At 36.0% G+C, this 25,887-nt stretch overlaps 2 protein-coding genes across 6 annotated transcripts in view; one reads left to right on the forward strand and one right to left on the reverse strand.

Moving 5' to 3' along the window:
* Pgant9 (polypeptide N-acetylgalactosaminyltransferase 9) overlaps positions 1 to 25,887 on the reverse strand; it is a 423,799-nt gene that overhangs the window by 149,859 nt on the left and 248,053 nt on the right. The window lies entirely within an intron of this gene.
* Positions 865 to 5,109, forward strand: Idgf6 (Imaginal disc growth factor 6). Its single transcript, XM_073956155.1, has 3 exons — positions 865 to 1,177; positions 3,653 to 4,228; positions 4,300 to 5,109. The coding sequence occupies exons 1-3, from the start codon at positions 1,054 to 1,056 to the stop codon at positions 4,950 to 4,952; spliced, it is 1,353 nt and encodes a 450-aa protein (XP_073812256.1). The 5' UTR covers positions 865 to 1,053; the 3' UTR covers positions 4,953 to 5,109.

Genomic DNA, 25,887 nt, shown 5'->3' on the forward strand with positions numbered 1-25,887 from the left:
TTCTTTCAAGTACCTCCTCCGAACTTGATCACTTTGCGCTTTAATCCTGTTAAATTCTAATGGGTGTAGTCGTTCTGGCCATGACTGCACCATATAATTGAACGAATATGAATCCGGATACTCTCATTGACTGAAAGAAGTCTGGGTAAGTGGACCGAATATTTTAAAAGACCTGCCTGTTAATATAAGAAGTATTATATGTGTGTTGTGTAAACTATGTTGATTCTGATACTGTTTACGATACCTATACCACAAATGTCTAAAAATGGGCGCTGGAATCTTCCAAAACTTCTTTTAACACCTACGAAAATGCGATTTATTTTTAAAATCAGTTATCTGTTTTGTACTGCTTGAGGGTATTTAGCTGCCTGCAAAGCCGAGTGATTTGTGTTTACCTATTTTTAAATTTTCTTCTATTCTCAAATTATCACAACACCCTCTTTCGTCTGACACAAGAAATACAAACACTAGGAAAAAAATCCCCAAAAAATGAATCTTCGGCAAAAAAACAACCAAGAATGACTTCAAGAACCATTGAACTGATAACAGACAAGACGAGAAATCATCGCAAACATACAAAAATATGTTTAAAATCCGAACACGCTCACTGGATTCCATAGAAAATTATGGAAAGATGTATAAGCAAGCAAACAAAAACAAAGAAAGACAAAACGTCAAATCTACATTGATTTTGTTTTCTCAGCAAAGTGACGATGATGGGCAGCTACAGACGGCCGGCCTTCGCACAAGCCGCAAAACAAACAAAAAAAAAAAACAGTTTTTGTTTGTTTTTTTTTTTCTTTTCATTATTTGTTTTACCTCAGCCGGGGTGTTGTTTTTTAATTTTTTTAAATTTTTTAATCTCAGCTCTCATCTCTCACCGCCAACTCTGACTTTGTGTGTCATATCAGGTCCGCGGCGCACTATGCTAACGAAGTCAAGTAATATTTCGGCTACAAATCAGTTTGTGTTGAAACCTCTTAGAAAGCAGATCATTTTCTTAAACTAAAATCTCGTTTTAAGTGTGCCCCGACGACGACGACATCTGTAAAGATGCAATTTTCAATTTTATTATTGGCCTCGGTTTTGGCCTGCACATGGGCCGGTAATTTGCCAACCCAACCTCCAACAAAACAATTGGTTTGTTACTATGATTCGGCCAGTTTTGTTAAAGAAGGTAAGGAAGTTATAACTTTTTGTTTCGGGGATTTATTACGCAATGATGCTAATTTTAGAAGCGGCTGATATAATTGCCTTAATGATAAGTGCAGGAAATTGTTTCGGCTTGCATTTTAATTAACTTCGATGTGAAGTGATTGGGCAAATAGGTATTAAAATTTATTTTTCAGCAGAAATTTGCATTACGTGGAAGTTGATGTCGGCTACAGTTCGGCTAGTTTGTTTGTTTGCCTGGCTATGAATTTTTGCGAGGAGAAATTTTTGTGCTTTCGGTGTTTAAACTGCAATTGTAGGCAAGCAAACAACTGTTCGTCATGCAGATGCCCCGTAAAAATAATTTAATTCCCTCTCCAGTAGAACGGCAACAAAAACAAAATGAATGAAATGATGATTTAATTTCAGAACTTAAGAAAAGCAAATTAATTGAAATTATAAAGAACTGGAATGAATATTCATGTTGAAAGTAAAAAGGCAACATTTTAAGTGGGGATTATCACACTGTTTGACCGGCCACAATACGCCAAAGATAATGGAGGTCAACAGGCATTAAGTTGAGATGTTCTAATTCTATTGGAGTGTTCTAGAATTGTTCTAAAAAGATTACAAAATTAATTCAAATTGATGAGTGGATTTCCCAAGAAGTGATAACAACACGATTGTAATAAATTATCAAGAATTAAACATAGGAAAAACAAACCGAAGCACATAGGTAGATTAGATGCGATTATGATTTTCATAGAAGTGATAAAGTGAAACTGAAAGTTTTAGTGACCTAATGATAATTTGAAAGAGATTAACATAGTTATGTTTCAATAAAGAACAGAGGTATAGATTTCACATTAAATTAACCTGAAATTATTTTTTATTAAATACGATATACTTTTTAACAGGTTGTCAGAGGCTTTGGAATTTTCTATAGAAAATTTTAAGCCTCCTTAGAGGCTTTGGAATTTTCTATAGAAAATTTTAAGCCTCCTTAGAGGCTTTGGAATTTTCTATAGAAAATTTTAAGCCTCCTTAGAGGCTTTGGAATTTTCTATAGAAAATTTTAAGCCTCCTTAGAGGCTTTGGAATTTTCTATAGAAAATTCCAAAGCCTCCTTTGAGGCTTAAAATTTTCTATAGAAAATTCCAAAGCCTCCTTTGAGGCTTAAAATTTTCTATAGAAAATTCCAAAGCCTCAAAGGAGGCTTAAAATTTTCTATAGAAAATTCCAAAGCCTCCTTTGAGGCTTAAAATTTTCTATAGAAAATTCCAAAGCCTCAAAGGAGGCTTAAAATTTTCTATAGAAAATTCCAAAGCCTCCTTTGAGGCTTAAAATTTTCTATAGAAAATTCCACAGCCTCTCAGGAGGCTTAAAATTTTCTATAGAAAATTCCAAAGCCTCAAAGGAGGCTTAAAATTTTCTATAGAAAATTTTAAGCCTCCTTAGAGGCTTTGGAATTTTCTATAGAAAATTTTAAGCCTCCTTAGAGGCTTTGGAATTTTCTATAGAAAATTTTAAGCCTCCTTAGAGGCTTTGGAATTTTCTATAGAAAATTTTAAGCCTCCTTTGAGGCTTAAAATTTTCTATAGAAAATTTTAAGCCTCCTTTGAGGCTTTGGAATTTTCTATAGAAAATTTTAAGCCTCCTTAGAGGCTGTGGAATTTTCTATAGAAAATTTTAAGCCTCAAAGGAGGCTTTGGAATTTTCTATAGAAAATTTTAAGCCTCCTTTGAGGCTTTGGAATTTTCTATAGAAAATTTTAAGCCTCCTTTGAGGCTTTGGAATTTTCTATAGAAAATTTTAAGCCTCAAAGGAGGCTTTGGAATTTTCTATAGAAAATTTTAAGCCTCCTTTGAGGCTTTGGAATTTTCTATAGAAAATTTTAAGCCTCAAAGGAGGCTTTGGAATTTTCTATAGAAAATTTTAAGCCTCCTTTGAGGCTTTGGAATTTTCTATAGAAAATTTTAAGCCTCCTTTGAGGCTTTGGAATTTTCTATAGAAAATTTTAAGCCTCCTTTGAGGCTTTGGAATTTTCTATAGAAAATTTTAAGCCTCCTTTGAGGCTTTGGAATTTTCTATAGAAAATTTTAAGCCTCCTTTGAGGCTTTGGAATTTTCTATAGAAAATTTTAAGCCTCCTTTGAGGCTTTTGAATTTTCTATAGAAAATTTTAAGCCTCCTTTGAGGCTTTGGAATTTTCTATAGAAAATTTTAAGCCTCTTTTGAGGCTTTGGAATTTTCTACAGAAAATGTCTGTAAAGAGTAAGATGTCTTGCCTGCTAAAATACTTGTATCTACTTATGTTTATCAGAGATTTAATGCGATCCCTGAAATAAACTATTCAGATCTTTTTTTATAAAATACATACCTACATAATTCCTTCTTTTTGTTGGATTTTAATTAATGACCTGTTCTCTATACGTATCTTCATTGCAATTTATATTTTGTATTTTTCTAATTCAATACTTTTTTCTTTCTTCCTCTTCCAGGTCTTGCCAAAATGGTCATCGATGATTTGGAACCCTCATTCCAATTCTGCACCTACATCATTTATGGTTATGCCGGTATTGAACGTGACTCTTTCAAGGCCATGAGTTTGAACCAAAATCTAGATTTGGATTTGGGCAAGGGTTTGTATCGTACCGTTACCCGACTAAAGCGTAAATATCCCAATGTTAAGATTATGTTGAGCGTTGGTGGCGATCGTGATATTGAGACGGGAGAAGATGCCAAGGATTTGCCAAATAAATATTTGGAACTTTTGGAAAATCCCATTGGTCGTCAGCGTTTCATCAATACCATCTACGCCTTGGTAAAGACTTACGGTTTCGATGGTGTCGATATGGCCTATCAATTCCCCAAAAATAAACCCAAGAAGGTGCACAGTGGTTTGGGTAGTTTCTGGAAGGGCATTAAAAAGACATTCTCTGGTGAATTTGATGTTGATCCAGAATCGGAAATGCACAAGGAACAATTTACTGCCTTGATGCGTGAATTGAAAAATGAATTGCGTCCCGATAACTATTTGGTGTCGGCCACAGTATTGCCCAATGTCAATTCATCGAGTAAGTTGTGAATCATAAGTTACCCTCAAAACGCCGGGTTAATAACTATGTAAATTTTCTCTTTGTTCCAGAATTCTTTGACGTCAGCGCCTTGAACAGCTATGTTGACTTTGTTAATTTGGCTGCCTTTGATTTCTACACGCCCGAACGCAATCCCAAAGTGGCTGATATCACAGCTCCCCTCTATCCCATGGCTGATCGTAATCCTGAATTCAGTGTTGATTCTGTGGTCCAATATTGGTTGCACCATGGCTTCCCCAGCAATAAAATCAATGTTGGCATCAGCACTTATGGCCGCCCATGGAAAATGACTGAAGATTCCGGCGACTCGGGTATTCCACCAATTTCCAAAGTAGAAAATGAAGCTCCCAAGGGTGAAAATACCCAAATCCAAGGCTTGTACAGTTGGCAAGAAGTTTGTCAAATGCTGCCCAATGCCAATAACCAATTTGCCAAGGGTGCCAATGCTCCATTGAAGAAGGTTTTGGATCCAGCCAGAAGAAGTGGTGTCTATGCTTTCCGTGCCCCCGACAAGAAGGGAGATCACGGTGTTTGGGTATCATATGAAGATCCTGATACAGCTGCTGAAAAGACTGCCTATTCCAAGAATTTGAATTTGGGTGGCGTTGCTCTCTTCGATTTGGAATATGATGATTTCCGTGGCTTGTGTGTTGGCGAGAAATATCCCATTTTGAGAGCCGTCAAATATCGTTTACTCAATTAGGAGGAAGTGACGGAAGTGTTTCTAGGAATTTCTAAGAAAATTTGTGTTATGTTTTTTTGCATTAAGTTTAAGAAGCTAACGAGAAGAGGTTTACATTTAATTTGCATTGCGTTTTTTTGTGAGAAGTGACAAAAAAAATAAATAAAATTATTAAAAACGTGAGTTTTTTGTTGGGAAAGAGGAAAACGATGGAGAAAACGTGAAATAAAATGGGGTTCGAACATTAAAGAAGTTGTCAAAGAAGGCTCTTCTGAGAGAAAGGATTGTGCTCTGTAAAAAGAGCTTGTGCTCTTCTATGTGAAGAGCTTGTGCTCTTCTGTGGGAAGAACTTCTGCCCTTTTAGAAGAAGGGTTTCCGCTCTTCTTTGAGAAGAGCTTGTGAAATTCTATGAGGAGAGCTTATGCTCTTCTATGAGAAGAGCTTGTGCTCTTCTATGAGAAGGGTTTGTGCTCTTCTATGAGAAGACCTTGTGCTCTTCTATGAGAAGACCTTGTGCTCTTCTATGAGAAGAGCTTGTGCTCTTCTATGAGAAGACCTTGTGCTCTTCTATGAGAAGACCTTGTGCTCTTCTATGAGAAGTCCTTGTGCTCTTCTATGAGAAGAGTTTGTGCTCTTCTATGAGAAGAGCTTGTGCCCTTCTATGAGAAGAGCTTGTGCCCTTCTATGAGACGAGCTTTTGCTCTTCTATGAAAAGAGCTTGTGCCCTTCTATGAGAAGAGCTTGTGCCCTTCTATGAGAAGAGCTTGTGCCCTTCTTGAGAAGAGCTTGTGCTCTTTTATGAAAAGAGCTTGTGCTCTTCTATAAGAAGAGCTTGTGCTCTTCTATAAGAAGAGCTTGTGCTCTTCTATAAGAAGAACTTGTGCTCTTTTATAAGAAGAGCTTGTGCTCTTTTATAAGAAGAGCTTGTGCTCTTTTATAAGAAGAGCTTGTGCTCTTCTATAAAAAGAGCTTGTGCTCTTCTATAAGAAGAGCTTGTGCTCTTTTATAAGAAGAGCTTGTGCTCTTCTATAAGAAGAACTTGTGCTCTTTTATAAGAAGAGCTTGTGCTCTTTTATAAGAAGAGCTTGTGCTCTTTTATAAGAAGAGCTTGTGCTCTTCTATAAAAAGAGCTTGTGCTCTTCTATAAGAAGAGCTTGTGCTCTTTTATAAGAAGAGCTTGTGCTCTTCTATAAGAAGAACTTGTGCTCTTTTATAAGAAGAGCTTGTGCTCTTCTATAAGAAGAACTTGTGCTCTTTTATAAGAAGAGCTTGTGCTCTTTTATAAGAAGAGCTTGTGCTCTTCTATAAAAAGAGCTTGTGCTCTTCTATAAGAAGAGCTTGTGCTCTTCTATAAGAAGAGCTTGTGCTCTTCTATAAGAAGAGCTTGTGCTCTTCTATGAGAAGTCCTTGTGCTCTTCTATGAGAAGAGTTTGTGCTCTTCTATGAGAAGAGCTTGTGCCCTTCTATGAGAAGAGCTTGTGCCCTTCTATGAGACGAGCTTTTGCTCTTCTATGAAAAGAGCTTGTGCCCTTCTATGAGAAGAGCTTGTGCCCTTCTATGAGAAGAGCTTGTGCCCTTCTTGAGAAGAGCTTGTGCTCTTTTATGAAAAGAGCTTGTGCTCTTCTATAAGAAGAGCTTGTGCTCTTCTATAAGAAGAGCTTGTGCTCTTCTATAAGAAGAACTTGTGCTCTTTTATAAGAAGAGCTTGTGCTCTTTTATAAGAAGAGCTTGTGCTCTTCTATAAAAAGAGCTTGTGCTCTTCTATAAGAAGAGCTTGTGCTCTTCTATAAGAAGAGCTTGTGCTCTTCTATAAGAAGAGCTTGTGCTCTTCTTTAAGAAGAGCTTGTGCTCTTCTTTAAGAAGAGCTTGTGCTCTTCTTTAAGAAGAGCTTGTGCTCTTCTATAAGAAGAGCTTGTGCTATTCGATAAGAAGACCTTGTGCCCTTCTATGAGAAGAGCTTGTGCCCTTCTATGAGAAGAGCTTGTGCTCTTCTATGAGAAGAGCTTGTGCTCTTCTATGAGAAGAGCTTGTGCTCTTCTATGAGAAGAGCTTGTGCTCTTCTATGAGAAGAGCTTGTGCTCTTCTATGAGAAGAGCTTGTGCTCTTCTATGAGAAGAGCTTGTGCTCTTCTATGAGAAGAGCTTGTGCTCTTCTATGAGAAGAGCTTGTGCTCTTCTATGAGAAGAGCTTGTGCTCTTCTATGAGAAGAGCTTGTGCTCTTCTATGAGAAGAACTTGTGCTCTTCTATGAGAATAGCTTGTGCTCTTCTATAAGAAGAGCTTGTGCTCTTATATAAGAAGAGCTTGTGCTCTTCTATAAGAAGAGCTTGTGCTCTTCTATAAGAAGAGCTTGTGCTCTTCTATAAGAAGAGCTTGTGCTCTTCTATAAGAAGAGCTTGTGCTCTTCTATAAGATGAGATTGTGCTTTTCTATAAGATGAGATTGTGCTCTTCTATAAGAAGAGCTTGTGCTCTTCTATAAGAAGAGCTTGTGCTCTTCTATAAGAAGAGCTTGTGCTCTTCTATAAGAAGAGCTTGTGCTCTTCTATAAGAAGAGCTTGTGCTCTTCTATAAGAAAAGCTTGTGCTCTTCTATAAGAAGAGCTTGTGCTCTTCTATGAGAAGTGATTGTGCTCTTCTATGAGAAGAACTTGTGGTCTTCTATGAGAAGAGCTTGTGCTCTTCTATGAGAAGATCGTGTGCTCTTCTATGAGAAGAACTTGTGCTTTTCTATGAGAAGAGCTTGTGCACTTCTATGAGAAGAGCTTGCGCTCTTCTATGAGAAGTGATTGTGCTCTTCTATGAGAAGAACTTGTGCTCTTCTAAGAGAAGAGGTTGTGCTCTTTTTTGAGAAGAGCTTGTGCTCTTCTATGAGAAGAGCTTGTACTCTTCTATAAGAAGAGCTTCTGCTCTTCTATGAGAAGAGTTTGTGCTCTTCTATGAGAAGAGTTTGTGCTCTTCTATGAGAAGAGCTTGTGCTCTTCTATGAAGAGAGCTTGTGCTCTTCTATGAGAAGAGATTGTGCTCTTCTATGAGAGGAGCTTGTGCTCTTCTACGAGAAGAGCTTGTGCTTTTCTATGAGAAGAGATCACGCCCTTCCATGAGAAGAGCTTCAATGAGAGGAGGTCGTCCCTTCTATTGGAAGATTTTGAACTCTTCTATGAGAAGAGTTTAAGCTATTCTAGAGAAAGAGATTTGGAACTGATACCCATAGAAGAGCTTATGTACTTCTATACGAAGAGCTTGTGTTTTTCTCTGAGAAGATTGCTTTTTTCTGAGAGAAGAGTTTGTGCTCTTTTCATAGAAAAGTTGGGACTCTTATAATTGAAGAGTTTATGTCATTCTTCCTGTGGGAAAGCATAAGCTCTTTTCATAAAAGAGCACAAGCTCTTCTCATAGAAGAGCACAAGCTCTTATCAAAGAAGAGCATAAGAACATAAGCTTTCCCAAAGTAAAGTACAGGCTCTTCTCATAGAATATATCAACCAAATATGAGAATGACATGAGGACTTTTCTGGTAAGAGCTTGTGCTCTTCTATGAGAAGAGCTTGTGAACGTATATACAAAAAGTTCAAGATCTTCTATAAGAAGGGCTTGTGTTCTTCTGTACGAAGAGGTTGTGCTCTTCTATACGAAGAGGTTGTGCTCTTCTATACGAAGAGCTTGTGCTCTTCTACGCGAAGAACTTGTGCTTTTCTATGGGAAGAACGTTTGCTTGAATTTTCCTAGCCTTAGACGAGCATTAGGTACTTTTCATAGAAGGGCATTAGACTCTTTGCATAGAAGATCATGCGTCTCTATTCATAGAAGATAGTAGATAATTAGACTTATATTCGATAATTAGACTTTCTTCTCATAAAAAGGGAAAAGTATCAGAGTCCACTACTTTTCTGTGCAAAGAGCCTAATCATCTTCGAAGAGGAGTAGAATCTTCTTTTAGAAGATTAGTAGACACTTCTTATAAGAGAATCTTCTCATAGAAGAACTTTAGGCTCCTCTCACAGGAGAGCATTAAAGGCTTCTCGTTGACATTAAATGACTTTATTCTCTTTAATGCGATATTTTGCCATTAAAGAAATTGCTCTATTCCTAGAAAACACTTCCTTCTCTTTTATATACTCTATTCATCTCTTTGAATTTCTTGGGCTTCCTCCTATGCTTCTGCTATTGCACTGAGAAACGCTTTCGATCAGCTGTTAATTTTGATTTATCTCTTGCGTGAGAAGAGAATAAGCCATGCTCTTCAATGGAAAGAGACAATACTCTTCTATGAGAATAGATATTGTTATTCCAATGGTGGGCAAATTGCGAGCGACTCATGTATTTTTTACACTTTTGTGTGTGAGGCAGAGCATTTCTGCCCATCAGTGTTGTTATTCTATGGCAAGAATAGAATATTTTCAATTCTTCTAAATCTTCTTACATATTTTTTTATGAAAGTCTCTTTGAACCCTTTCATTTGGGCGAAGACCTCCTACTCATTATCCATACTAAGTGTTTATTGTTTACAACTTTCGTCCACCTCCCCTTTTAAAACCCCTATGAGCTTTATGCGAAAAACTTCAACCCATTCAATTCTTAAATGAATTATAATTAATTTATCCGCAAAAGTTTGACAGTTATTTTGCTATTTGAATCCCTTGTCAGTTTAGCTTTGCCATATTAAATTATTCAACCCATACTACATACATTTCCCTCTACCTATTAGTGGGTATCCTTTCGGACCCTTTCGCTGCCGCTAATGGTCATGAAACCTCATCATGAGTGTGAATAGCGTGCAGCACCTTTTCATTTGTGTCTGGCATTTGGTCGATGGGAAAGCACAAGTGCTTTTACGGACATTCACCCAGAAGTGCCCTAAAGAAAAATCGAATACACGCACACAAACTCACGCAAACATGAATTAAAAGGAATTCTAACGTACATACATTCATACATTAGAAATATTGTTACATTTTATAATTTTAATTGCTATGCCGCCTCGAGCTAAAATTATAGCTGTCAATAGTAGGTTATACTTCAAGGAATCTCTTGCATTTTGTGTTATCCTGTAACTCATTTCACCGTAGCAACAACAAAACTAATATTGAATGGAATGAAAGCATATCCTTTCAATGTTAGAATGTGTCCGCTAGCCAGTTTTATAATGAGGTTGATGTCCTCTTCTTCTTTGCAGGCAGGCATTTTATGTGAGGTGAAAATTCGTGGAATCATGTTTGGAGATGTTTGGGAAGTGTTTGGATTTGCGGCGTGGCGGTAGATGGGATGGGTTAGGAAGTTGATTTTGAGAGCCATAAATGTAAGTATAATTATCAGAAATGTTGAATATTAAATGGATGGATACCCAAAGGTCTTCCTTCGAAATATACGTAAATGGTTTTTAGTATAAGAACACCTTATACAACATTTTATATGTATATTATAAGAATATTTCATTGAGGAAACCCCCTATCGTTAGCTGTCATATTCGGAATATAAGCCATTGAATTGCCTTGAAATCTAGTTTTTTACCTACAATACTTTTTAACAAAAAACGTCTGTTCTTCTTTTTTCATTTAAATGTTCTTGACTTACCCCTTTGCGTTCAATTTTAAAGTAGCCTGAAAGTATGCTTTAGTTTTTCGTGCTCATTTCATGTGGATAACTTAACCCTTAAGTGTTCAAAGAATTTTTTGTTCAACAAAAACAAAGTTTCTTCTTTACAAACTGAAATAAGGTATTGTAAACCAATTGGCCTGGTAGTAAAGAACTTTCATTGATTAATAAATAATTAATACAAAAAAACTAGAACAAAATGGTTGGAAGGAAAACCGAAATAAAACATAAAGAAAAAATATATTTATAAATGGGTAGTTTTGTAGGGTATTTGTTTCACTAAAGACTAGTGGTGGTTTGTTGGTGGGGCTTATAGTTAAGTTGTTGAAAGGTGAAAAGTTTTTTGTGCGTGTTTCATTCTTCTTTGCTTTCTAACCAATAATTCAATTTAAGAACTCTTAAAAGTTTTAGTTCCATATATTTGTTAAAGACATAAACTTCTATCAACCAAACTAAAGAGTTATGAGTAAAAATTAGGGGGAGATGAATTTATTGATGTGTTACTGAGCTTTAGGAAATTGTTTGTGAACTGTAAACAAAAAAAAATTGAAAAGAAAGAAAAATTTCCTGAACGAATTGTTCAAAAATAAGAGGTGGAAAATTGCCAATGTCCATAAGAGGATAAAATTCTTGGTTTTTTTCCTTCCCCATTGTTGGATTGGCAAAAAATGAAGAGAAAAAGTTGTTCTTGGCAATTTCCGAGTATGAGCGAAATATGGAAGCGCATGTGTGTATGTGACATTAAAAAAAAATTATTTACATTTCAAGAAAGTTTTTTTTTTTTTGAATTAAAGGGATCAATTTAATAGCTTCAAAGCACACACACTACTCGTACTGAGAAGTTTGAAATGTACAGAATTTCATTCGGATATTTCGCATTGGTTTTCTAGTTTTAAAAGGGCAGAAACCCCTAAGGACAGAAGCCCCCTAAACTAAAGGATTTACGTTTTTAAAACTAAAATACGAAAGAATAAAATAATATTTCTGATTTATGAAAATCGTTCTGTAGTGGAATAGTGTAAATCATTTTTCGAGTTGCCGACAATAATCGGTAAATTTAAAATACATACAAGTAAAAAAGTATCAGTCGGCTTTGCCGACAGAGATATACCCTCAGCCCATGTGAATTGAAACACTTTTTGGACATTTGAACTTGCCGACAAAAATGTGGATTAGGATTAAAGTTCAAAAGTGTTGAGGAGGAGGTACTTAAAGGAATGGACCGACATAGTCCATTATCTAAGTGGATTTTGGGAGTCATATCTTTTCGATAGATATCGCGCCCACTAGTCATTTAGTGGGTCATCGTATAACTTTTGGACCAGTATGCCAGGAATCATGGACTTGTCCACAGAAAACATAATATCGCTTTAAATAAGACCATATCGAACAGCATCGGTAGGTATTTCTAAAGGATTTTCGAACAGACCCTAAACAGGACATGGACAACATTCAACATTTGAACTTTTGTGGGGGAAGTATCCTAAGGAGAGGATGTGGGTCATTTTAGAATTTTAATTAAATTTGGACAAAATGTTTGGAGATCCAAAGTTAGACCAAAATTGGTTGACCCGTTCAAGAGACATAGTGCATACCATATTAGTGAAATTGTTTAAATGTTGGGGGCAATGCCGGAAGCTGTGGATTGGTATTGCACATCTTCGAACTGAAACTGAAGTTCGGACAAAATATGACAAAGGTCAAATTTTGGACCAAATCGGTTGATCAGTTCGAGATTTATTGTGCTCTTCAGCCCCTACATATGTAGCCATAGGGGTTTTTACACCTTTCGGGATGTTTTCTTAAGAAGTATGGACTTGTCCCTAAATAAACTTTTACCGTAGTAATTGAGGCAGCGAATGCAAGTTGCTTCAACAAAAATCAAAGCGATTCAGAAGCAGGTCTTAAAGTGAACTTATCCGAAATTTTGTGTGATAGGTACGCCAAGGAGTAGACAAATAAAGTCCAAATTCGATCCTAATCTATATCTAGTAGATATATTTGGATGTGTAAAGTATGGACCAAATCCGCCACTCAATTCAAGAGTTATTGTGCGCATAATTTTCCCGAACATGTTTGAACATTTGTGGGGGTACCTGAAGGAGTGGACCGATATAGCTTATCTTCGAACTTAAACTATGTTTGGACAAAATATTACTATGGCCAAATTTTGGACCCAATTGGCAGATCCGTTCGAGATTTATCTTGCGCTCCAACAACTACACACTGTATCGTAGGGGGTTTTTTGCAACTTTCAGGCTATTTTCTCAAGAAGTATGGACTTGCCCCTGATGAAACTTGTACCGCCGTATGGGGGGCCGTGAATACAGGTTGTTACAACAGGTCCTAAACTGAACTCTTCCGAAATTTTGTGTGGGCGGTACCCGAACAGTGGACCGATTGAGTCATAGTACAACCTCATCTAAGTTCGGTAGAAATTTCACGATGTGCAAAGTATGTTACTCCCTTCAAGAGTTATCGTGCGCACAAATTTTCCGAACATTTTCGAACTTTTGGGGGGGAGGTACCGGAAGGAGTGGACCGATATAACCCATCTTCGAACTTAAACTAAGTTTGGACAAAATATTACGAAAGCCAAATTTTGGACCAAATCGGTTCATCCGTTCGAGAGTTATCGTACGCACCAGCCAGCCAGACAGACGGACGGACATTGCTAAATCGACTCCTAATTTTCTGAAACACATTTCTAAAACCATTATTTCGATGAGGCATATTTTGCCCGTAGGAAAGTGTTTATACCCTCGTTAGCATAAATGCTGAGGGTATACAAATTTAGATAATTAACGAAATTTTTCGGTAAGTTACACTGTGCAACATTTTTAAGGTGATCTTGTGCAAACAATTCGAACTGAGGATTTTTTGAAAGTACAGACCCAAACGACAAGAAACCCTAGTTGGCTTTTGTTGTGTCAGATCCAGCTCGGATTTTATGGTCCCATCTAAACATGGTTAAATATTGAGTTTTCAAAGAAATTCGGGGCTATATCTCAAATATATAAATCAATGCGAATCTTCTTCTGACCTCTGAAGCAAATTTGTAGATAAGGACAAGAATAAAATATTTGGAGAAATAATGAACTCGAAAAACTACACTTATTGCCTCATACATTTCGCACCATATCTCCTAAACCGCAAATTTCTTTGTGGAAATATTTTTGTTTGATTCGTATTTAGACCTTCTGTAATATTGTAACTCATTTTTTTGGTTACCGAGAAAAACAGCTAAAATTAAAATGCTTATAATTTCGGTAATTAACGAAATTTGTCGGTAAGTTTGCGATTAGCATACAGTTGTCGGTAAGTCATATCGTTACATAGACATTCAGCTATTCTACGAAAAGTACTTCTGCTTTTCTTTGAGAAGACCTGGTGGTGTTTTATTGAAGTCCTTCTTCTAGGACCCTCCATTCTGACCTTCCATGGAATGACTGCTACATCTTTCGTGTCTACTGCAGGGGGTCCTTCTGTCCGGTATCAAGAGTTTATCTGCTATTCTGTAAAAATAAGCATACCCTTCTATGAGATCATCTGCTCTCCAAGTGAAATCCTCTTTTGGCCGTTTTTGTGAAACTCCCTGCTATTTTATGAGAGGACATACACTTTTCAACCAGAAAATGTTCATGATATTGATAAAGCTATCACAATTTCAACTGACTTATATAATCAAAAAATATTTAGCTCTCCTGTGAGAAGAACTTAAGTGTTTTTTGAGAAAACCTAAAGCTCCTCTATGAGACTACCTAACGGTCTCTTAAAAAGGACTTAAAGATATTCTAAAGATATTCTATAAGGGCGCCTAAAAGTCCACTATGAGAATACCTTAAGGCGAAGACCTAAAGTCCTCATTGAGAAGACCTAGAACAGAAGACCTAAAGCTCTTCTATGAGAAGATCTTAAGCTATTCTATGAAAAGACATTAAGCTTCTCTAGGAGAAGACGTAAAAAGTTTTCAGGAGAAGACCTTAAGTTACACTACGAGAAGACAAAGGTCTTCTATGAAAAAACTTAAATGTATTCCTGAGAAAAGGGTTTTTATTAGAAGACCTGCAGGCCTATTCTGTAACTTTTTAACAATCCGACAATCGACAACGTTGTCGACACTAAAATTTTTTTGCAGTAACGATTGTGCTATTCTGTAAAAATTTAGACAAATTGACGGCAAACTTTCAAAAGCTTTCAATTTTGAATGTATTCCAAAACAAAACATACACACAAACCAAAGGCGAATCCAATATTGAACATTTTAGGCGATTTTTAAACTACGACAATTTTGGTGTTGTTTCTATAACGACATTTTTTACAAAAGTTGTTAAAATTTGTTTACAGAATACCAAGGTTGTTAGTTATGTTGTTAAAATGATTTTCTCGTAAAAATAACAATATCGACTGTCGTTAAAAAGTTAGAGAATAGGCCCACTGAAGGCCTTCTGTGCAGATCTTGATCTCTTCTAAAGACGATTTAAAGCGTTTCTATGAAAAAAAAAACTAGGAGTTGTCTATGAATATTATAAAACATAAAGCTTTTCTATGAGATGACCTAAAGGTTTTTTTATGAAAAGACCCAAAGGTCTGCTATAACAAGACCTAAGACCTAGAGTTTTCCTATGAGAATACAGTAAGGTATTCTTTGAGAAGTCCTCAGGGATTTCTATAAAAGAAACCAAAGTCTGCTATGACGAAAGAATCTTCTATGAAAAGGGCTAAATCTACTATGAATGCTAAATTACTACAAACATATTGCCTAAAGTTTGGTGTAGTTCGAATATTCAAAAAAAAAAAAAAAAAAAAAAATCTAGCAATCCAGTAAGACGATAGTGGGTTAAAGTATTTTACAGAAATATTTTCCGTAGTGTTGGGTTGTGTATGCGCTACGCTTTATCTGGTTGCAATATAATAACATTTTTGGTTTGTATCTGCGCTATACAATATGGTAACACCATTAACAGATTGGTAAGACTTGTAGCAGCGCTGATTCGCATGACCATACTACTAATGTTGGTTGTAGCAGTTTTTCTATGAAAGAACCCAAGGGTTTCTATAAAAAGACCCAAAGGTCTGCTATGCGAAGATGAAAGAATCTTCTATGAAAATATCTAAAATTCTTTTATGAGAAAACCTAAAGATCTTCTATAAGGAAACCTAAATATTGTCTATGAAGAAATGCAAAGGTTTTCTATTTGGAGGCTATACTGCAAAATGTATGTATACAGTGAATCTTTTGGTCATGTAGAAACCATAGCTACTATGAATACTAAATTACATGATGCCTAAAGTTCGGTGTCATTCGAATATTTCCAAAAAAATATTCTAGAAATTCAGTGAGACGTTAGTGGTTTAAAGAATTCCACAGAAATATTTCCCGTAGTATTGGGTTGTGTCTGCGCTAAGCTTTAAGTGGTGGCATATTTTGGTGTATGTATGAGCTACGCGTTATCTAATTACAGTTTTGGTTTATGTCTACGCTATATAATATGGTAACATAATTAACAGGTTGGCAAGACTTTTAGCAACGCTGGTTCGCATGGCCATACTACTAAAGTTGGTTGTATTAGACATTCTATGAGAATACCTCAAGGTTTTCTATGAAATGATCGAAAAGTCTGGTATGAGAAGACCCAATAGGCTTCTATGAGAAGACGAAAGAATTTTCTAGGGAAATATCTATAGGTCCTCTATAAGAAAATCTAAAGATAGTCTTTGAGAAGTTGAAAGCTTTTCTATGGGAAGACCTTAAACAATGCTATTAGAAGACCTGAAGTATGAGGAAAATGTATGCTCTTCGAAAAGAAAACCTAAAGCTATCCTTAGAGAATATCTAAATCTTAAGTAATTCTATGAGAAATATAATAAATGATTTTTTTTTATTTTTGCCTCAATGTTATTTTTGAATAATATATTAATTGTTTATCTTTCGAGTCGACCTATGATGTTCGGCTTTTTTCTACACAAACTTCAGATTTTCTATAAAAAGCTGTCCTTTTATTAAACAGTTCATACGTTGTTGTGGGAAGACATTCTGTTCTTCTATGAGAACACATTCTCTTCGATAAGATGACAATCTGCACTTATTTGGGAAAACATTTCGGCCTTCTATGAAAAGATCTTCTACTCTCTTGTCTGTCTTCTATAGGAAGAACTTCTCGCCTGTATAACCTTCCATGAGAGAATACCTACTTGTCATGAGAAGACGAAAAAATCTTCTATAACAAGACGAACGAATTTTCTACGAAGATATCTATAGATCCTCTATTAGAAAATCTAAAAGTAGTCTTAAACCCTTCGATTAGAAGATCTGAAGTATGAGAAAACTTTAAGCTCTTCGGTTGGAAAACCTAAAGCCCTCTTTAGAAAATATCTAAATCTTAAGTGTTTCTATGAGAAATATAAAGAAATTACTTTTTTATTTTTGCTTTATTAAGGCGAAGGTCATTTTTGAATGATATTTTAATTGTTTCTCTTTCGAGTCGTGCTTTGACGTTCGGTTTTTTCAAGACGAACTTCTGATTTTCTGTGAGAAGCTGATCTTTTATTGAAACAGTTTATACTTAGCTATGAGAAGACATTCTGTTCTTCTTTGAGAACATATTCTTCTCTTCTATAAGATGACAATCTGTTCCTATTTGAGAAGAAACTTCGCCCTTATATGGAAAGAGTTTTGCTCTCTTATGTTGTCTTATATAGAAAGAAATTCTCCACTGTATAACTTTCTATGAGTGAAGGCGTTTTTTTTTTGGAGAATACCATCTGCACGTCTGTGAGAAGAGATTCTGGTCTACTATGACAAGATATGGAAAGTGTGGTAGCCCTTCTATGAAAGCATATTTTATAAGAAATCTTTTCGGTCTTTAAAAAGAGGACCCTTTACCGATTTGTGAGAATATTATCTGTTCTTTTAAATATGTTATTGTTTTCTTCTATAAAAGAGGGTAGATTTTGTGCTCCTATAAAAGGAAACATTCTGGACTCTTATAGAACACGTTCAAAACTATTAAAAGAAGACTCTCTGGACTTCTTAAAGAGTGCCATCATTGACAAAATATTCTGGCAATTTTTAGGAATACATTTGGATCTTTCATAATGTGACCTTTCTGTCATATAAAAAGTTTTTAGCCTTCGTTAAGAAGACATTCTGTGTTTCCTTGGAAATAACTTCTTCTATATAACTTCTGTAAAAAAGCCTTTTAGAGGGTTAAATATTTCGCTGTGCGCCCTCTGGTTAGAGGGCTAAAGATTTCTACGGAGTGTTCGGTTGTGTCTATGCTACGTGGCATTTGTTTGCAATGAGATATCTTTTATGGTTTGTGTCTACGCTATATAATTTGGTAACACTGTTAACAGTAACAGTTGGTAAGACCGGTAGCGACGCTTATTCTCATTACGTTACTACTAATGTTGGTTGTAGCAGGTCCATAATTACACAGAAATTTTACAGAATTTTATCAATAATATTATTGAGGACATTATATATGCAAAATGCAAGGGTTATTGGGAATTTTAGGTCGAACATTTCTAAAATATTATTTAGATTATCTCCCTACGTAAACTTTAAAAATTCCAAAATACGACACTTTTATTTTTCCCTTCTCTTTCAAAATTTACCGGATGTTTGTTTTAATTATTCTTTGGGTTTTAAATGTAATGTTAGGAAATGTGAACTGTGAAAGTCGAAAACTAAAATGTGGTGTTAGTTATCATTGCTTCTGTCTTGTATGAGATCAGGTACTGTACTATTTTTGGGGGTATACCAAAACGTGACCGTTTACTTATATGTTTCTATATTCAAAATTTTTATTCAAAATACTGCCAATATAAAGTTGGTGGTATTAGGATCGATCGCATATTCAACAAAAAATTGTCTAGCCCTTTAGTGAGACGTTAGAGGGGTAATGATTGCTACGGATTGTTTGGTTTGCGTCTACGCTATGTACCATCTGGTGGCCAAATAGAAGAACATACGTTTTGTTCAAGTCTACGCTATAAAAATTTGGTAACACTGTTAGCAGGTTGGCAAAACTTGCAACTACGCTGATTCCCATTACCACAGTACTATATTACTAAATTTGGTTATAGAAGGTTAAAAATTAAATAGAATTGTTCCCCTGAATTTTATTAGTAATAAATATTACCGAAGACACTATATACATTGTATGTATGTAAAATGCAAGAGAAATGTTGGTCTCTCTATTTAGGTTTACACAAGACGAAAACTCTAAACGCCGATACACTTTTTGTCTTATTTTTATTCCCGAATATTGTTTGAATTATATTCTACAGACTATTGTTCTACAGTTTTACCAAAAATATCTAACTTTATGGCATTTCCTAGAAGTATTTCAAGTTGTTGCATACGGAACGACTGGCGTAAATATGTAATAAATCTCTTAACGACACTGCTACCGAGGCAACGGGCTGGAAATCTATTCAAGATTTAGCATTATAAATGCCATTTTTTATGTACCTAAGTAAATTAAGGAGACCCATTTCCCCATTATTGACACTGAACCACCCTTTTCCTCTTCCTAAATTCCTTTATCTTTATGGATGACAATAAATGTTCTGTTGTGTTAAAAAAAAATATCCTTTCCGACAATTATCATAACCTGTCTTGGCCTGTTTTTCTTCCTGTATATGATTTGGCTGGGCAATAACAATTTAAAAGCTTCCATTCATAAGCTGTCATTTATTCTAATTCTCTAACAAAATGGTTCTCAGACCATTACAAAGTGAGCAAGGACATTTGTGGAATAGCAAATATTCTACGAATCGTATCAATTCTACTTTTTGTTGTTGTGATTGGCATTCAAACACACTCACAAAAACGACAACAACAATACGGAAGGTCCTTAATATCATTGGGCAATAAGAAATCCTATTAAAAGGATATGCAAAAAAAGGACGTGTGTGTGTGTTTGGTAAGTGGGTGACATGAGCAATAAAACGAATGACAAAAAGGAAAGTGAGCAAATAGCTAGGGATTTAAGGAAGGACGTGAAGAGGGGTAGTGAGTGAGTGTAGGTGTTGGTGAGGTTGCGTTGGAGAAAGCAATGTAAGAATAAATCCAATAATCTTTTTTGGTCCACCAAGTAAATCATGTGAAAGAAAAAGTAAGTAAAGGTTTTTGCATCGTAAAATAGGGATAAAGTGTGTATATTTTGAAGGCAAAATTAGTTTTGATGGAAAATTTAGGGTTTGTGTAAAACTTAAATGGCTGGATGCCACAAGAGAGAGAGAGTTTCGTACTTAAAGAAGAATGACTTAAAGTTCGTCATTTTGTGTGCCTCCAAGAACAGTATCTTATCAACCCCTCCTCTCATATCTTATCCCTTCACTACTACTACTAATTTCCTAATCATTTATTTTTACGACCAAAAATATTTACAGTTAGAGAAAGACAGAGCTTAAGAGATTACAATTACCACAAATCTATGAGACAAGAAAACTCTAATCCTCATGAAAAGAAAACCTCAAAAAGCTAAGGGTCAACCGTTTTTTTTTCTTTGTTTGCTGGTTTGTTTTGGGTTTCCATTTATTTATCGAAGAGTTATAATATGAATACAAAATTGTTCTTATTGTTGTTGTTGTTGCTGGGCTCACTTTGTGAGCCATGAAATGTTTAGGGTGATTGGTGTTGGCGTTGTTTTTATAGCTTTTGGTATTACCATTTCTTATGTTTTGTTTTTTTTTGTCTTGTCTTAGAAAAACCAGTCACGTTTTCTTTGTTGTAAACATTTTGTAGTCATCCATCCACTTTTTGTCTTCTTCTTTTAGTTTTTCCTAATTTTCTTTGGCCTTCATTTAAAGTAATCCAAAAATGGCTTGCAATAAAGAACGACACAACAAAACAGATCCCAATATCATTTTGGCAACAGAGCTAAAACTTAAATCATTCATCCATTCAGCCATCTATGTTTCTGTCTAAGCAGTATCCATCCATCCATGCATCCCACACGTTGGCTAAATAAACACAAAATATCACGATCTATTCTGTCTGTGGGGGTATTATGGCAAAGCAGAAGGACAGTGGGTGATATTAGAATTATCAGGTTTCTTAAATATCTAAACCTACAGAAGTGAACATTTCGTGTTATGGGTCACTTTTCCAGTTAAAGAGCTGATGGACACCACGGAGGACATCCCTATTTAAGATCACAGGTTTCTCAGAGCCTTCTCTGAAACTGTAACCTTCTCACGTAAGCCTTACAGAAACCATATGAGAAGACCTCTGTAAGTCAGCCCTGCTCAGAACGGTGGAATTTTCCCCATCAATTCTCTGTCCTTTTTTTGTTGAAATTCAAATAAGCGAATATTTTTAAATTTTTTTCTAACATTTTTAATTCTTTAATTTTGGAATCGTTTTTAAGGACAATAAAGCTCAAAAATTAATGAAACAGAGAGTTCCCAGTGTCCCCAACATTTTACTTCACATTACGGAGAAGACTTCAGACACTTCAATGAGAAAACTTAAAATTCTAAACCCATCAAAGTCTTACATAAAAAGCTCTTGCCTGAGAAGACATAAAGCTTATTTTATGACAAGTCTAAAGCTGTTTTCTTAGAAATTGCATTCACATTAAGAAAATTTAACAAATCTTCGATAAATCAACCTTAGGCTCTTCGAAGAGAATACTATAAGCTCCATCAAGGTCTTCTATGAGAAACCATAACGCACTTCTATGAGATAACCTCAAAAATTCGAGTGCAAAAAAAGAAAAGAGAAAATCTACAGCTCATCTGTGGATAGAACTAAACGGCTTCTAATAAAAATTATGTAACCTTCTGTCCTCTAGCCTCCCATGAGCCTCAATGAGAAGACCTTTAGTTTTTTATGATAACAACAAAAACTTCTTTATGTCTTCTACAGGCGAGACAGGGCGTCTTGAGGTCCCTTGGTAGCTTTTATAGACAAGATAAGACCTCTAGAGGTCTTATATAGACAAAAGAAAATCTCTGGAGGTGAAGACAGGAGAAGGCGACTTGATGTCTTTTCTAAAAAAGAAAAGAGGTCCTAAGGTCTCCTGTAGGCAACCGAAGACCATTATAGACAACATTCCATAGACAACAGAAAACCTCATAAAATCTTCTATAGACAACAGAAGACCTCTTGAGTTCTTCTATAAATAATAGAAGCTAACTTGAGATCTTTATTGGACAACATCATTCTTGAAGCCTTCTGAAAAATTCATGATGTCAACAAAAGACTTCTTGAGACCTCAAGAGGTCTTCTAAAAACAACAGAAGTCTTTTTTAGAGAAGACCTCTTCATGTCTTTTATAGACAAGAGACGACTTCTTGAAGTCTCCTATAGACAAGGAACAACCCTTTGAGATCTTTCACAGACATTAGAAGGTCTCTTCAGGTCTCATTTGAGCTTCTTGAGACAAGAGAAGACCATTATAGATCTCTTATATATAACGGAAAACCTATTGAGGTCTTCTGTAGACAAGAGAGGTCTTTTATAAGAGAGGGCCTTAAGTTCTTCTATGAGAAGACCTTAAGCTCTTCTATGAGAAGACCTAAAGCTCTTCTATATGAGAAGGTCTTCTTAAAGAAGAGTTTATGGTCTTCTCATAGAAGAGCTTAAGGTATTCTCTTAGAAGAGCTTAAGGTCTTTTCATAGAAGAGCTTGAGGTCTTCTCATAGAAGAGCTTGAGGTCTTCTCATAGAAGAGCTTAAGGTCTTCTCATAGAAGAGCTTAAGGTCTTCTCATAGAAGAGCTTAAGGTCTTCTCATAGAAGAGCTTAAGGTCTTCTCATATAGAAGAGCTTTAGGTCTTCTCATAGAAGAGCTTAAGGTCTTCTCATAGAGGAACTTAAGGCCCTCTCTTATAAAAGTCCTCTCTTGTCTACAGAAGACCTCAATAGGTTTTCCGTTCTTTTTGTAGAAGAGCTTTAGGTCTTCTCATAGAAGAGCTTAAGGTCTTCTCATAGAAGAGCTTAAGGTCTTCTCATAGAAGAGCTTAAGGTCTTCTCATAGAAGAGCTTAAGGTCTTCTCATAGAGGAACTTAAGGCCCTCTCTTATAAAAGTCCTCTCTTGTCTACAGAAGACCTCAATAGGTTTTCCTTTCTTTTTTTTAGAAGAGCTTTAGGTCTTCTCATAGAAGAGCTTAAGGTCTTCTCATAGAAGAGCTTAAGGTCTTCTCATAGAAGAGCTTAAGGTCTTCTCATATAGAAGAGCTTTAGGTCTTCTCATAGAAGAGCTTAAGGTCTTCTCATAGAAGAGCTTAAGGTCTTCTCATATAGAAGAGCTTTAGGTCTTCTCATAGAAGAGCTTAAGGTCTTCTCATAGAAGAGCTTAAGGTCTTCTCATATAGAAGAGCTTTAGGTCTTCTCATAGAAGAGCTTTAGGTCTTCTCATAGAAGAGCTTAAGGTCTTCTCATAGAAGAGCTTAAGGTCTTCTCATATAGAAGAGCTTTAGGTCTTCTCATAGAAGAGCTTAAGGTCTTCTCATATAGAAGAGCTTTAGGTCTTCTCATAGAAGAGCTTAAGGTCTTCTCATAGAAGAGCTTAAGGTCTTCTCATATAGAAGAGCTTTAGGTCTTCTCATAGAAGAGCTTTAGGTCTTCTCAAAGAAGAGCTTAAGGTTTTCTTATAGAAGACCCTAAGGTCTTCTCATAGAAGAGTTTAAGGTCTTCTCCTAGAAGAGCTTAAGGTCTTCTCCTAGAAGAGCTTAAGGTCTTCTCATAGAAGTGCTTAAGTTTTTCTCATAGAAGAGCTTAAGGTCTTCTCATAGGAGAGCTTAAGGCATTTTCATAAAAGAGTTTATGGTTTTCTCATAGAAAAGCTTAAGGTCTTCTCATAGGAGAGCTTAAGGTCTTCTCATAGAAGAGCTTAAGGTCTTCTCATATAGAAGAGCTTTAGGTCTTCTCTTGGAAGAGCTTAAGGTCTTCTCATAGAAGAACTTAAGGCCCTCTCTTATAAAATCCTCTCTTGTCTACAGAAGACCTCAATAGGTTTTCCGTTCTTTCTGTAGAAGAGCTTTAGGTCTTCTCATAGAAGAGCTTAAGGTCTTCTCATAGAAGAGCTTAAGGTCTTCTCCTAGAAGAGCTTAAGGTCTTCTCATAGAAGTGCTTAAGGTCTTCTCATAGAAGTGCTTAAGTTTTTCTCATAGAAGAGCTTAAGGTCTTCTCATAGGAGAGCTTAAGGCATTTTCATAAAAGAGTTTATGGTTTTCTCATAGAAAAGCTTAAGGTCTTCTCATAGGAGAGCTTAAGGAGAAGAGCTTTAGGTCTTCTCATAGAAGAGCTTAAGGTCTTCTCATAGAAGAACTTAAGGCCCTCTCTTATAAAAGTCCTCTCTTGTCTACAGAAGACCTCAATAGGTTTTCCTTTCTTTTTGTAGAAGAGCTTTAGGTCTTCTCATAGAAGAGCTTAAGGTCTTCTCATAGAAGAGCTTAAGGTCTTCTCATAGAAGAGCTTAAGGTCTTCTCCTAGAAGAGCTTAAGGTCTTCTCCTAGAAGAGCTTAAATTCTTCAACAAAAAGACCTTAAATTCTTCTATGAGAAGACCTTAAGCTTAAGAAGAGCTTAAGGTCTTCTCAAAGAAGAGCTTAAGGTTTTCTAATAGAAGACCCTAAGGTCTTCTCATAGAAGACCCTAAGGTCTTCTCATAGAAGAGTTTAAGGTCTTCTCCTAGAAGAGCTTAAGGTCTTCTCCTAGAAGAGCTTAAGGTCTTCTCATAGAAGTGCTTAAGTTTTTCTCATAGAAGAGCTTAAGGTCTTCTCATAGGAGAGCTTAAGGCATTTTCATAAAAGAGTTTATGGTTTTCTCATAGAAAAGCTTAAGGTCTTCTCATAGGAGAGCTTAAGGTCTTCTCATAGAAGAGCTTAAGGTCTTCTCATATAGAAGAGCTTTAGGTCTTCTCTTGGAAGAGCTTAAGGTCTTCTCATAGAAGAACTTAAGGCCCTCTCTTATAAAAGTCCTCTCTTGTCTACAGAAGACCTCAATAGGTTTTCCGTTCTTTTTGTAGAAGAGCTTTAGGTCTTCTCATAGAAGAGCTTAAGGTCTTCTCATAGAAGAGCTTAAGGTCTTCTCCTAGAAGAGCTTAAGGTCTTCTCATAGAAGTGCTTAAGGTCTTCTCATAGAAGTGCTTAAGTTTTTCTCATAGAAGAGCTTAAGGTCTTCTCATAGGAGAGCTTAAGGCATTTTCATAAAAGAGTTTATGGTTTTCTCATAGAAAAGCTTAAGGTCTTCTCATAGGAGAGCTTAAGGAGAAGAGCTTTAGGTCTTCTCATAGAAGAGCTTAAGGTCTTCTCATAGAAGAACTTAAGGCCCTCTCTTATAAAAGTCCTCTCTTGTCTACAGAAGACCTCAATAGGTTTTCCTTTCTTTTTGTAGAAGAGCTTTAGGTCTTCTCATAGAAGAGCTTAAGGTCTTCTCATAGAAGAGCTTAAGGTCTTCTCCTAGAAGAGCTTAAGGTCTTCTCCTAGAAGAGCTTAAATTCTTCAACAAAAAGACCTTAAATTCTTCTATGAGAAGACCTTAAGCTTAAGAAGAGCTTAAGGTCTTCTCAAAGAAGAGCTTAAGGTTTTCTAATAGAAGACCCTAAGGTCTTCTCATAGAAGAGTTTAAGGTCTCCTCCTAGAAGAGCTTAAGGTCTTCTCCGAGAAGAGCTTAAGGTCTTCTCCGAGAAGAGCTTAAGGTCTTCTCCGAGAAGAGCTTAAGGTCTTCTCCGAGAAGAGCTTAAGGTCTTCTCCGAGAAGAGCTTAAGGTCTTCTCCTAGAAGAGCTTAAGGTCTTCTCATAGAAGTGCTTAAGGTCTTCTCATAGAAGTGCTTAAGGTCTTCTCATAGAAGTGCTTAAGGTCTTCTCATAGAAGTGCTTAAGTTTTTCTTATAGAAGAGCTTAAGGTCTTCTCATAGGAGAGCTTAAGGCATTTTCATAAAAGAGTTTATGGTTTTCTCATAGAAAAGCTTAAGGTCTTCTCATAGGAGAGCTTAAGGTCTTCCCATAGAAGAGCTTAAGGTCTTCTCATAGAAGAGCTTAAGGTCTTCTCATAGAAGAGCTTAAGGTCTTCTCATAGAAGAGCTTAAGGTCTTCTCATAGAAGAGCTTAAGGTCTTCTCATAGAAGAGCTTAAGGTCTTCTTATAGAAGAGCTTAAGGTCTTCTCATATAGAAGAGCTTTAGGTCTTCTCATAGAAGTGCTTAAGGTCTTCTCACAGAAGAACTTAAGGCCCTCTCTTATAAAAGACCTCTCTTGTCTACAGAAGACCTCAATATGTTTTCCTTTCCTTTCTTCTTGTAGAAGAGCTTTAGGTCTTCTCATAGAATGAGAAGACCTTAAGCTCTTCTAGGAGAAGACCTTAAGCTCTTCTGTGAGAAGACCTTAAGCACTTTTATGAGAAGAC

Source organism: Musca autumnalis, unplaced genomic scaffold (genome assembly GCF_047663935.1).
Source record: "Musca autumnalis isolate F117 unplaced genomic scaffold, ASM4766393v1 scaffold_5, whole genome shotgun sequence".
NCBI classification, from domain to species: Eukaryota; Metazoa; Arthropoda; class Insecta; order Diptera; family Muscidae; genus Musca; species Musca autumnalis.